Source organism: Vulpes lagopus, chromosome 11, assembly GCF_018345385.1.
Source record: "Vulpes lagopus strain Blue_001 chromosome 11, ASM1834538v1, whole genome shotgun sequence".
Classification (NCBI taxonomy): Eukaryota; Metazoa; Chordata; class Mammalia; order Carnivora; family Canidae; genus Vulpes; species Vulpes lagopus.
The window spans coordinates 18,861,078-18,875,285 of NC_054834.1; the positions used below are offsets into that span (position 1 = coordinate 18,861,078).

Consider the following 14,208-nt stretch of genomic DNA (forward strand, 5'->3'; position numbering starts at 1 on the left):
CACTTTACTCATCTGTAAATGAGAATATCTGTTTACCTGTATTTGAACTTGTGGTTAGGATATATTCCTAGTAAAAAGGACTCATGTTTTCATCATTCTATATTTCCAGCACTGAGCTGGCCATATGTAAGTAGTAGCTCTCAATGTCAGTTAAACTCAATTAAAATAAGTTACAGTGTATAAAAGTTTATAAACTTATAATCTCTTTAAATTTAACAGGTTATTATCTATCTTAATGACACTGTAAATTAACAATCATACTTTTTTACAACTAATGAATTAGAAATAACTTTTTATGAATATAACCATATTCAGCATGAAAATAATACTTAACCTACCGAATAACTGAAATTAATTTTTTATGTTTGTATCAGGAAACCAGATGTCTTTTATCCAAAACTCATGGTAGGTCAATATATTGGCTTAACTTCAAGTTCTCCAAATTGTACTTATGTTTTCCTTGTATGTGCATTTTAAAATGTATTTTATTCTACCAAAAGACTCCTTAATGAACTCTGAGGTAAAGAATGTTGTTGGGGCCTACAAAAAGCTTCCAATTTTGACGTCCGATCACAGATGTTGTGCCACTTAGTGCAGAAAGCATCTTCTTTCAAAATATAATTAATTTTCTGTAGTGCTTCAAATAATATATTCAACTCCTCACTTTTAATTAAGATCCCTTTTCTTGCTCCAAGTTTAAATTATGCTCTGAAAGCAATTTTGTCAATTGCTTTTTCATGTGAGAAATATAATTATGAACTAAATTTTGTTAGTGTCAAATTCATACTTTTTAATAATAAAGTTGTGAATAAAAAATGAACAAAGACTGTTACACACATTTTAATGTCTCATGCTATAAGTAGATAGAACAATTCCAGAATACACTGATAATGCATCAGTATCTTGGTTTTCTAAAGAACAAATACATTTCCCTGGCAGCTTTTTTATGATTAGCATACTATAAATCAGTCATTAGGAGCTTGAGCGTAAGTAGAAAAGTAAACATCTTACTTTAAAAATGTACTGTAAATCTTTCATCAATATTTAATAACAATTATTTATATTGTTAGTATTTGATTATAGATTCATCAAAAAAGGAATTTAAAACTTAGAATGGTCTTTAATAAATTTAAGACACTGATACTATATGTTTATTGGGTTATCATGGAAAAGAAAGTTGGTTAAAGGTAATTTTTTTTTCTTTCACATCAAAGGTTTTGGAGATACAATGTTTTCTGTAGGAGGGTCCCCATGTCCATTTTCCAGATTCTTAAGTGTTAGAGGGAGTAGTGATTGCAGCCACAGTTGTAATTTCTTAATTCTGGCTTCATGAATCATAGCAACAGGCCTCAGAGGTAGCAGTTACCCTGGTAGGGAAGTTCTATATATTTTGAGTATTATTCCTGAGGATCTATCCTGCAACGCTCTTCTCTAATTTTAACAGCAATTTTCTAAACAGCTAATTTCTAAATAGGTTCTTCCTTGCATGGCTTTATTTCCTGCCAAACCCTGAATTACACATTATATACTGTTTGCTTTATGGAACAGAAAGACAACAACCAAATTCTTCGACACAGAAAGCAATAAGAAGAGATGAAAGTTTGACAGAAGCTGCCCACTCACTGGCTGCCTACTCATGGTCTCCTTAATGACTTAAGTTGCTCTATGAATACTAGATATTACTGTGCATATTAATCTGGATCACTTTAGTCAGATTTGGGGCATTTTCCCAGAAGCCAAAGAGGATCTGTGAGCATATGTGGATATCTCAATTCCATGTGTTCTTGGTGAAGGGATCAAACAAGTTGTGCCAACTTGTTTCATCATGGAACTATGCTCAGAGAGCTAGTCGGAGGCTTTGGGTACTGAAGATCTGTCCCTGTACTGGGCTACAAGTGACAGCTGAGTCAGCAGAGCACCAGCTATCCGGAGATGGCAAAGCAGTGCTTCTTTTCAGTAGGAAGGGGCCATTTTTTTTTATTATTAAAATGTTATGAATTCTAAAGCAAATTACACAGTTGTTCCTGTTTTGGTTACTTCCAGATAAGAACAGAGGAGGGCATGCCTTTGTTGAATAACGTTGAATAATATCAATCAGCTACTGATCTGGGTTTTTCTGAAGGCTTTGTAGGACTGATGCCACGGGGTGCTCCTACATAGCAGTTGTGGGAATAAGTGTGTGATTTAGAGGTTTTATATAATTCACTATGCATTTTCCTGATTTTTTTCTGCTTTTATGGAAACATTAGGTAAAAAAATATAGATACACATCTAAGCATCTTCTACATTCTAGGGACTCCCAAAATTTGTTCAGAACTGCAGAGGAGGGATGCCTGGGTGGCTCAGCGGTTTAGCACCTGCCTTCGGCCCAAGATGTGATCCTGGAGTTCCAGGATCAAGTCCCACATAGGGCTCCCTGCAAGGAGCCTGCTTCTCTCTCTGCCTGTGTCTTTTCCTCTCTCTGTGTGTCTCTCATGAATAAATAAATAAAATCTTAAAAAAATGAAAATGAATGAAAAACATTTCTTGCACATAGGAAGTGTTCTGTAAATGATGGCTGCAATCTAAAGACCTGTTCTGGCTGACGTTCATGAAGTCCATTACCTAGGACTTGTCTCGCCTGGGCACCTATCAACCATTCCTTCATTGGGAATTCTAAGATGAACGAGATTCAGGACATGCAGTCTCAGCTTTCCTACAAACATTTAGGTCTTTTACTGATCTGCACAGTTTTTCATCAGTGTCAGACAAAAAGGACAGAAAAGGGGGCACCTGGGTAACTCAGTTGGTTAAGCATCTGCCTTTGGCTCTGGGGCTCTGGGCCTGATTCCGGATGGAGTCCTGCAAGGGGCTCCCTGCTCAGCGAGGAGCCTGCTTCTGTCTCTCCTTCTGCTACTCCCTCCGCTACTCCCTCTACTGCTCCCCCTGCCTATGCTCTCTCACTCTCATTCTCTCAAATAATAAATAAATAATTTCTAAAAAGGAAGAAGAAGAAGAAGAAGAAGAAGAAGAAGAAGAAGAAGAAGAAGAAGAAGAAGAAGAGGAGGAGGAGGAGGAGGAGGAGGAGGAAGATGAGGAGGAGGAGGAGGAGAAAATGATTCAGAATTTCTACCTAAAATAAGAGAGGACACAGATATATAGTATGGCATTAGCTACCAAATTCAGTCCTCTCGTCGGAGGACAAGTTAAGGAGTTATCAGTTATGTATACAACTGGGTTGTAAAACTCTATCTTCATTCTGACAAAGCTTGTGTAGATACTTGCTGGATTTGTGTGCATAAAAAACAATATTCCTGAAACCCAGCTTTCAAGTAAGAAAGCTCAGATCAGGAACTGGGAAACCAACTGGAAACTGATTCAATTCTAAACATCTGACTTCCCTACCAAAGGTAGGCTCTATGGGCTTTTTTTTTCTTAAGATATCATTTATTTATTTATGAGAGACAGAGACAGAGACAGAGGCACAGACAGAGGCAAAGGGAGAAGCAGTTCCCTACAGGGAGCCAATGTAGGACTCGATCCTGGAACTCTGAGATCACACCCTGAGCCGAAGGTAGACACTCAACCGCTGAGCCTCCCAGGTGTCCCTCTTATGGGCATTTTAAATCGAATCAATTATCAATCCTACCTCACTTTTATCTTCTAATTATCATGAGTGAGAAACTCTACTGACTCTCCTAAATTTCTCAACTGTGCTGTAAGGATGCACTGAGCACTGATTTAGCCTCCTGTTAGCTAGATCTATTTGGGCATCGACCCAGCACCATTCACTTGCATAAGTGACATTTATTAAAGTTTAACATTAGAAGACACTATATTTCATGTTAAACATCTTATCATAAAAATTACACATTTTCACAATAATACACCTCATGCTTCAGAAGTCTTTATGTCACATCTCAACTCATTACATATTCCAAAGGAGGAGAGCAATTTTAAAAGCTTTGTATTTCTCATTATGTTTATTTTCCCATCCACTTACTAAAACTGGACCATATTTCAGAGTTTCATGAATAGTGAAGGCAGATTTCAAGGAACATCAGACTTATGATGGCATCCTTAACTTGACATTCATAGAAAAATCTGAAAGTACACGCATGGCTGATTTTATCCAGAACTGCACTTAATTTAAACCCAGCTCTTTATTTTTCCCTGAAGTGTCTGCTGTATTTGATATATCTTCAGTTTCCATAAGCTGTTTACACCTGCTCAATATCAAGGGCATTCCAGACTCAGAATAATTTAAGCCAATTTGATGAACTGATTTGAATAATGATTATATAAAGAAAAACAAGCCAGTAGAATCAGAAAACTACAGCATTTTAGAATAGAAAGGACCATCTTAGAGTTATTTCTTTCATTCCCTACTCCTTCTCCCCTTTCTCCAAAAGGTAAGGTTTTTTCCAAGGTCCTTTAGTTAGTAGCAGAGTCTAGTCCAGAAGCAATCACTCTTCATTCTTAGGTGAGTGTTCTTTCTGCAGTACCATATTGCCAAATAAGTAAAGCCAAGAGTTATTGCTACTCACCAAGCTCTAACAATGTGAAACTACAGAGTGTGGATAACTCTGACTAGTGCACTAGGCATTAGAATATCAGTGACCACAATTAGTATTCCTTTCTCGTTCATTTGGACAGATGCATTTGAATCAGAAATTGAGTGTTCTACTACAAATTTACAGCCTTAACGTCCCATAAGAACACCAGTATCCTTGCCATCTGCCCACTGCTTTCCTTCAGCTACATAATCATCCAACAGCCCATGTGCTGGTCAGTGGACTTTGGAAACTTAAGAAGATCTGAACCTGACAGAATCTCCATTCTTTCTATTCAAACACTGCAGTGGCATGCGATATGTTGACTTCCTTATATCCATCTGGGTCATAGTTTTGAAGTCTGCAGGGAGAAGATTCTGGGCTCCATGGAAGATGAGCTGTTTTCCACTGACTGTGATTGCTGGCTTTTCTGGAGGTGGGGAAAAAAAGGCTTCAAGCACTCTTCTCCAATTCTTCCCTGGGTCAGGTGCTGGAGCCCCTGGAACCCAGAGTGTTGGGACCATCTGCCTACTTACCCGTGGTCCACAAACCCGGGTTTCCTGTGAGGAGCCACCCTCTTGGAAAAAGGAAAGAAAGAAATACAAACCAGAAGAGAAAAATCAAGAGGAAAGATTGGGTCACAGCCACATACACAAAAAGTTGATCAAATGAGGGCAAAGGGAATTTTTTATGGTTTGGAAGATCAGTAAGGTTGTTCACTGTTGGTGTTTGTTGCTTTTTTTTGTGCCAGGTGCATGCCTTTATTCAAACACTCTGTCCTGTGCCTTCAAATGGATAAATCGATACAATCGCTTCTAATGTTTCTTGATTTCCCATTTAAGTGACATTTTGAAGCCTTTTCTCTCCTGTAGAATATTCTATCAAACAACCCCATGAATGCTACTATACAGGAAAGATGCATTCATTTTGTTCAATGCAAAAAAAGAAAAGGAAAATGTACTGTACTTTCATGTATATGACATGAAACTAGATCTTACTACTCTCAGTGATAACAGGCAGAGAGTAAACACAGCTTTCTGTAAAGTAATAACACATTTTTAATAAATGTACCACCCAGGCATACATCTGAATGAGTAAATGAATAGAAATAATTCTTTCAAGTATTTGCTACAGCTCAGAAACATTTGAAATTTTTCTTTTGAGCTAGCTTTCCAGGGCCATTTATAAATCTCTCAAGAAATTTAGCTTCATTTGTTTATAGATTTCCTCCTCCTTTGGTCCATAACGCCAATAACCATATGTATTCTCTAATAACCCTATTCTCGACATTTAGCACCAAATATAATTAGGCTGTTTAAAAAAATAAAATTCATTTCAAAGAACAAAACTCTGGCAACTTGATTCAGAAATAATTGCAAAAGAACATGATTCATACTCTAAAAGCAACTTTAAAAAAGAGCTTCTAAATTGATGATTCTTATTTGAAGTAATATGGCTAAGGTTGAAACACATATATAATATACATCTGTTGCTATACGTTGCTTTAAAATTCAGTTGGATCTGATATCTCTAGTTCTGTGCCTGCAGGATTCAACCTACTGTTCCAGCACATGGGCCTATTTTGCTTAAAGGTATTAGGAGTACTTAATAATGTTCTTGATCACTTTCAACAACAGAATTTCATGTCATTGGAAGAATATATGTATTTTTTGGTAGTATAACCCACAGGTTGATGTCACTCTTTTCTTACTATACTTTAATGATGAAAATTACAAGTAATTAGAAAGATTCATTCATGCCCACAAAAACATACTGCTTTGTTTAATATTAACAGATGTTTTTATAGGCTTTAAAAGTACTGGTGTGTGCTTAAGAATTAAAATTATTTAATTTCAATTTAATTATTTAATTCCCATGCACTATACTAGAAAGTTTTGCTCTAATTTAAGACTTTTCAAAAAAATTTCAGACTTTTGAATAAATATGTGTTCATTAGCTTCTCTCCAATAGCCCTCTCTGACCATAGCCCTATCTAATTAGAACAGGATGTTGATCTCTTGCATAGCTATACCTTATGGAGTGTTGGTAACTGCTCTTCTTAGAAGGAAACAGTTCCCATGACTTTTAAGGCCTGCTTCTATGTGCTTCTCCATGAAAAATTTAACAAAACAGAAAATTCAAAATATTAAAAATTTTATACTTTTGTTCTTGATAGTGCTTCTTTTTAACATGGCTTTAAAAAAAAAAAGCAAAAAAAAAAATAACATGGCTTAGTTTATACTAACTTAAAGTGCTTAAATATGTAGAAACATCATTATGAGTTACACCTGAATCAGCTCTTCCATAAAAGTAATTTTTTTCATATCTTAAATCTATGTTTTTCATTTTCACTTTTTTATGGAATAGTTTTAGACCTTTGGTTTTATTGATTTTTGTCTTTTACTTGGTATATGCTGGTATTTCTTTTGGCTTCAAATAAATTTAAAATATTTCCCAATAAAACCATCTCACCAAATGACAAAGTATGAACTTGGGAGAGAACTTTAATTTTAACTATCTTCCATTTCATTTTGAAACTTCTAAATTGTTCATTGAAGTTCTTCTTCATGGCATGTGGTAATGGGAAAAGGCATCTAAAATTTATATCTGTGCTCATACCTGCCTTGAAAACTAATTTGTGCCTCTAATAAATATTAAGGATAGAAAAGACCAAAATTTCATCAGTAAATGAAAGTAGTTACTTTTTCTCATAGTTAAGAAGCATAGTCAATTTAATCATGGTTGATTAGACTCGAGTTAACTATATGCAATCTTTATTATGTTCAATAGATTATTAAAACCAAATACCCTATTTGTACTTTTAAACACTTTAAAATTAGTCCAACATTTTTTTCTGTATAAATTCCATTAAATTCCTTTATTAATATTTCTTTTTTTGAATGTATATTACCCAAAGAACAATACAGGCTGCCTTAACTTTGTATACTTAGCATGTTACAATGAAACAAACTTGTCTAATCTCTAAATAGATGCTGCTAGCTTAGTGTTTCTGAAATAGTCTTTTGTGTACTATTAAGGTAACTGAAATTCCATTTCATGGATGTTCTAAGCTCTTTTGAGTCCTTTATCTGTATTTTTTCCTAGTCTTTAGCACACTGCAGATTACAACAGTTTTGTCTCATCATTATATACTCATATCTCCTGATGTTTCATTACATAAAAATCCTATTCAGCCTGAAATCTAATAGTAGGAAATTTCATTTACAGTATTTATGTTTAAAATAACTCTCATTTTAGAACACTGGGATCCTCTTTTACTCCCTACCTCCAATAAATTGTGCAACTAGCAACTAAATGACACATATTTAGGTACAAATTGAGGTCTTTAATGGATATAAATTACGTGACTGGCTTATGTTTTAAGGAAAATACCAAGAGTTAGTTCATAAGGATCTTTTCTCCCTGATTCAGTTTCAAAGAATGAAGAACTGATATCATGGAAGCTTCTGTGTGCATATGCAGAAGAGTGTACACTCATTTTCACTACATGTCCAACAATCCTATTTCTGTGACCAGGTCCTGCCTTCCATGACTTAGGGATATGGCTTCAAAAAATATATTTTTGAAGAATTAGGCCCTGAGATGTGGTTCTGGGGAAGCAAAATAAAAGGCTAAATGCAGTCAATTGTTGTTTATGTGGCAGGGAACAGACTGATGGGATTTTATATTATCTGTATTTAAGGCCCAGTAAAGACCTGGACTGACCACCTCCCTCTCCCACTTAGCTTGGAAATCAACCAGCAGTTGGACCCAGATTTCCTTCAGAGAGGGATACAGGAGCCGAGTTGGTCACAACTCAAATTGGCTGTGTCTAGGGGTATGTGAGGTTATGGTGTCTCTGGAGCTCTCAACCCAGAACCCTTAGTGTCTTATTCACTAGACTAGAGGTTATGGTGTCTCTGGAGCTCTCAACCCAGAACCCTTAGTGTCTTATTCACTAGACACCAAGGAAATCTAGCTCCAAGACTCCTCCTTTCCTCCCAGTTGTAGTTATTGGTGGTGCAGTACTGTGGTGGTAGCAAGCAGACTTACCCAGTTCAGTCTTTCCTTGTAAAAAGTTAAGCCACCCTTACATATTTACAAGTTGACTTCCTTTTTTTTCCATGGAGTCATTGAGAACCTATTCCTGGTGCCATTAACAGATTACACAAGAGGTCTATATACTAATGTATGCATTTGTAAGAGCAGTGACATGCGCCTTACTAATATCTTGTCCTTTCACAGTGCTGGAGACATGAAAACCAATGAGAACTTTTGGACTCAAGAAAATATGTAACAAATGTCACTCCATACTCAAGGTCAATAGATATGCTGGACACACACCTAAGTTTCTAAAAAAAGCCAGGATTTTTCACACAACTGACGCATTTTTGTTATGCACTCTGAATATGTCTGAACATTTTATTAAAAGATATACTAAGTGAAGATGGTGGATTGTCCAGGTCCAATTCATCAGCTTAAAAGTGATTATAGATAATATAAATCAGACTCATTTTTATCTTAGATCTTTCTTCACTTTTATGCAGTTACAGTGAATAGTATTACTGGAATTGGCTATTAAGAGTGGTGGTTACAAATTCAAAGAATAATTGATTATAATATTCAGATTCATTGAATTTCTAATCATCTCCTTTATAGGAGCTATTCAAGGACTTCTAATTGAATTTATGACCTTGTACTGAAACCGTATCACAAAACTCTTTATGTTTACTCGCATAAGCCTAGTTATTTTACCCTTATATTTATTTTTCCTTCATTTCTTTGGTACTCTAAGGAGAGATGACTTATTTAAGAAGTTAATTAACTAATGCAAAATTTACTCCTATTATCTTCATATTTAATTAAGATTTCTTATTTATGTCATCGCCTTAGCAAGGACTACAAGTATTCCTGAATGTCAGCCTCTTATCTATTTCCCTCAGCTTTTAAACATAATAAAGTGCCTGGATTCTTTATTCAGTATTTCAGATCTCCTTTCTTTCATGTCACAAAAGATAAATGCACATGGCTGCACTGACAACATCACAGCTTTAAAAATGCGTCCACCCGTTACCTTATAAATAGTTCAGTCACTTACTTTAATCCATCTTCTTCTGGCCATCACTCTAATGTCAAACTTACAAGTTTAAGAATGCACTTTTCTCAACTTCTAGTTTTAAAGCAAGAGCGCAAAATTCTATTCTCTTCACTAACACAAACTGACAGAGGTAACATTTGGACTGACAAGATGTCAATCAGTAAGCACTGTCATTTAAGAATATGTGATAGTGGTGCCCTGGCATTTTTATTTTGATGAACATTCAGTGTTAACAATGGTGAAAGTCTACCCCTCCTAGGATGTGCACAGGTGAAAAGGCCTCGGTACTGACCTTCCAATTCACTTCTCTCTGTATTTTCAACATTTTGGTATAATCATCCATAATCTCTACTTTTTACATAGTTCTGGTAATTCAATACCTTCTCCCTGCAATTATGTGTATGTGTGTGTGTGTGGTTTGTTTGTTTTATTTATCCTAGCCAGTTTTTATTTTTTTAATAGCGACTTTTCAGAGCCCATAGCTTTGAGTTTATTAAAATTCAGAGCAGCACTAAAACAAAAGGAATACACATAACACCCACAGAGTTTCTGGAAAGACTGTAGAGTCTCTGGGGGTCATAAAACTTGAAGGAAAAAGATTTTGATATCTATTCAGGATCTAGGACCTGACTTGAGAAGTCTTTAAGTTGCCCTAAAGTTAATAGAAGATTATTAAATAAAATGAAACAGGTACTAAAAAGGTTGATGTATGAATTTTATCATTTGACCAAATCCTCTCTTTTGAAGGATTATTATTATCTCATAATTAGGGATTGTTGTTTTGTGGACTTCTATAGGTTGCATATAAGAAATTTGTATCCAACACTCAATATTACCTCTTTCTAAGACTTACAGAACACTTATCTTTACTCTTCAATCCATAAGTTTCTTTGCACTCGTGAGGCTCCCCTGCTGCAAACCAGAGATGAGGTTGGGAGTTACAGTGTAGATTCTATTTACAAAATAGCTGTTTCAGCTAATAGATTTAATTTGCATTCCCCTGTCTCCCAGCATGGAGTTCTACCCCACGTATGATTCATTCTAAATCAACATTCTGAACTAGAATTAACATTTCTCAATACTAATTTAAGGAGTAAGATAAGTTTTGCAGCATGAAAATCACAAGTCTTTTCTGGCCAATGTCATCAGAAACCACACAATGGCAGTTACAAGCTTTTTCATTTGAAAATTCCATATCTCAAATCAATTTGTCCCAAAAGTCCACCATAAAAAAATCAATGCAATTTAACTTTTCTTTTAAATAATAAATACATGGTTGAACATTTATCTGTTAACATAGAAAGACAGTAACAATTGTACTCACATGGCACTGTGCGGAGGTAGAGGTTGTCACGGATGATTTGCTGAAGTTCGTGGTCCACAGAACCCTTCTGAAATCGTAAGTTGAGGTAGTGACGAAGATCCTTATCAACAATTCCTCCTAGAATGATAAAGTTTCTTAATGAAGGATGTTGGAAAATATTTTAAGTAGGTAATTTGACGCTGTCTTAAATATAGTCATGAACGCATTTAAAGATTTATTTATTTACTTGAGAGAGAGAGAGAGAACATAGGGCAGGGGGGAGGGAGAGAAAATCTTAAGCAGACTCCACACTGAGCACAGAGCCTCAAGTGGGAGCTTGATCTCTCTACCTGAGCTGAAACCATGAGTTGGGTGCTCAACCAACTGCGCCACACAGGAGCCCCTCATGAACCCCTTTAAACCTTACCTCTATAATAATAAAATATAACATTTACTGAGATAATTGTCAGGTCTGTGCTCAGTGTTTTATAATGCATTCTTTAAATTATTTTTCATTTACAATGAAGTCTATATTATGGCAAAAGATATGCGTCATAGTACATCTCATTGCATGGCTAAAAAAAGACTACTCCCCTTCACCTCCATTGTCCCTTTCCCTCCCACCCTCTGGCGGACACCATTCTACTTTCTTTCTCTATGAATTTGACTACTCTAGGCATATCATATAAGAGGAATCATATAAGACTTGCCCTTTGGTGACTGGCTTATTTAATTCCATATGTATTAAAGGTTTGAGAAGACTTTTAACTTATTCAAAGTCACTATGGATTTAGATAAAGTAGGGTGATATGAAAAGTTAAAAGAAAAAAAAAAGCCTACACAAATATTAATGCTTTCTCCCTTTATATAATAAATCAAAGTAAATTTCTATGTGCAGATATTTTTAACTTGGGACAAGTTTTGGAAAAATTGAGATTTTTTCTTTTATTATTATAGTTTTAAAAATTATTATTGTTGTTATTATTATAGAAATAATTTTAAGCCTATTTGCCATTATAACCTAATGAAAAATAAACTGGGCTATAGGTAAGAAAACTTACTCTGTGGATCTATCAAAGATTAATTTCATTTTAAAAAACAATTATTCTACATTATTATCTCATTTTATTTTTTATTTAAGTAGACTCCATGCCCAGCATGGAACCCATGCAGGGCTCGAACTCATGACCCTGAGATCAAAACGTGAGCTGAAACCAAGAGTTGGATGCTTAACTGACTGAGCCACTCAGGTGCCCCAGTGATGCTAAATAATGATTTATCTGAGGCCCTTCTTATTTTTATACTTAAAAGAAATCAAAATACCTATAAAAATATAAATAAGAATTCCTGAAATGTTTCTTTTCAAACCTATTAGGTAACTGAAGCAAGACAAAAAAATTAAAGATAGATTAGGAAATCTATAATAGTCACATAAATCATAGTTTCTTCAAGTCCTTTTGAATCCCCAAATTACAATTCATCAATGTATTTGTACCACTATGACCATGTAAAATAGCATTCTGTGAGTGTGCATAAGCACCTCTTATGTAGTTAATATATTTGTAAACTACATATTGCAACATTTCTGAAGTTTCTGAATCCATTGTTTCAGTTGCCTCATAACCTGCTCAAAGAGCCTCAGTAAGATGCCATAAGAAATAATGCTTTTAACTGAACTATCAGAATTCTTCCAAACATAGTTTCTCATATATTTAACTAAATAATCACAATCTATCTTTCTTCCACCCAATATCATTTGATAGCAGAAAACAAATGACATCAAAGGAAAACATACTGCTTTTTGAGCACATATAAATACTATATCCAGAATGCTTGTACATATAATTTTCCAAATTCAAAACAATTTTCTTAGTCAAAGAAGCAGAGCAGTCTGATAGGAAACTCACTTAAAACTACCATCACTTATCAACAATTACCTATTATTTATACCTCCAAATGTCCTCCATTTCCATGTGTCTTGGACTTCCTGACATCTCTCCGAAGTAGTTAATAATTAGAAATCCTGAAATTCTGTCTTTCTCCCTTGGTCTTTTCCGGTCAACAGATCATGTCTACCCTTGCTGTTAATTCATTACAGCCACAGAGCAAGCATCCTGCCTGCGTGTTCTCAGCTGTCATTTCTGCAGAGTTGTAAGTGTATAGGTCCTTCAGCAACTGCACCCCAGCTTTCTTCTCTTTTTCTTTCTGTCTAATATGTGGGACATGCCAAGTGATGAGATGATTTCTGGCAGCTCGAGCAAATGCTAACTATAGAACAACAGATGTAGTCTGTCCACTAAAGTAAGCTAGAATCACTCACCTAATGCAACATGGATAAGCTCACATTTTGTAGTCCAGGATGATTTTTGCCCCTGAAAATAAATGATCAGTTTAAACTATTCTTTGACTACAAATATACATTAGCCTCTCCAAAGTTAGCCTATGTAAGAAAACAACAACAAAAGGCAGTCTATGGGGCACCCCGGGTGGCTCAGCGATTTAGCTCCGCCTTCAGCCCAGGGCCTGATCCTGGAGTCCCGGGATCGAGTCCCACATCAGGCTTCCTGCATGGAACCTGCTTCTCCCTCTGCCTGTATCTCTGCCTCTGTGTGTGTGTGTGTGTGTGTATCTCTCATGAATAAATAAATAAAATCTTAAAAAAATAAAGGCTGTCCATTCAGTGACTGTTTTTCCCCCCATGGAATAGCCTGCTGAAGTTTCTGATAACTATTTAAAAATCCCTTCCAGAAAAAAAAAAAAGTAAATAAGTAAATAAGTAAGTAAGTAAGTAAATAAATAAATAAATATTTCTTCCACTAATTGAAATGAAAGACACAAATGATCACAATTACTTTGGAAGGACTTCTCTTGCCTCATATGTCACAAATACTTTATTAGTCTTCACAATTTATCATAGCATCTTTCAAGTAAGGCAATTTTATTTATCCTTGTTATGGAGAATTCTGCTACTTGCCTTCCCAGTATTCTTTCCCCTATTCTTTTTTTTTTTTTTAATTGAGAACCCTGACTTAGTTTCAGACCCAAACATGCTCTGCTTCAGATAGGTCACATGGTCTGAAATAGGTCTTCACATAGGTCACAGTGGTCTGAAACAGTCATATGATCTAGTTCCTCACTTTCCTAACTGCCCTTTCAGCTTCCAGCAGCTGTGTTCCAGCCATTGAGAACTCACAGAGAAGGAGGGTATTTCTTTCTTCACTGAATTAGATATCTGAGATGGAGCAGCCATATCCTGACCACAAAGTGACAAGCAC

At 35.5% G+C, this 14,208-nt stretch overlaps 1 protein-coding gene across 9 annotated transcripts in view; it reads right to left on the reverse strand.

Moving 5' to 3' along the window:
• The window catches only part of MAGI2 (membrane associated guanylate kinase, WW and PDZ domain containing 2), a 1,339,556-nt gene that overhangs the window by 947,643 nt on the left and 377,705 nt on the right, over positions 1 to 14,208 (reverse strand). For all 9 annotated transcript variants that reach the window (XR_005982860.1, XM_041723679.1, XM_041723675.1 and 6 more), the window contains exon 2: positions 10,955 to 11,071. Coding sequence is in view for 8 of the 9 variants with exons in the window: in XM_041723679.1 (XP_041579613.1) it covers positions 10,955 to 11,071 (117 nt within the window). In the remaining variant the exon portion in view is untranslated. The remainder of the gene's footprint in view (positions 1 to 10,954; positions 11,072 to 14,208) is intronic.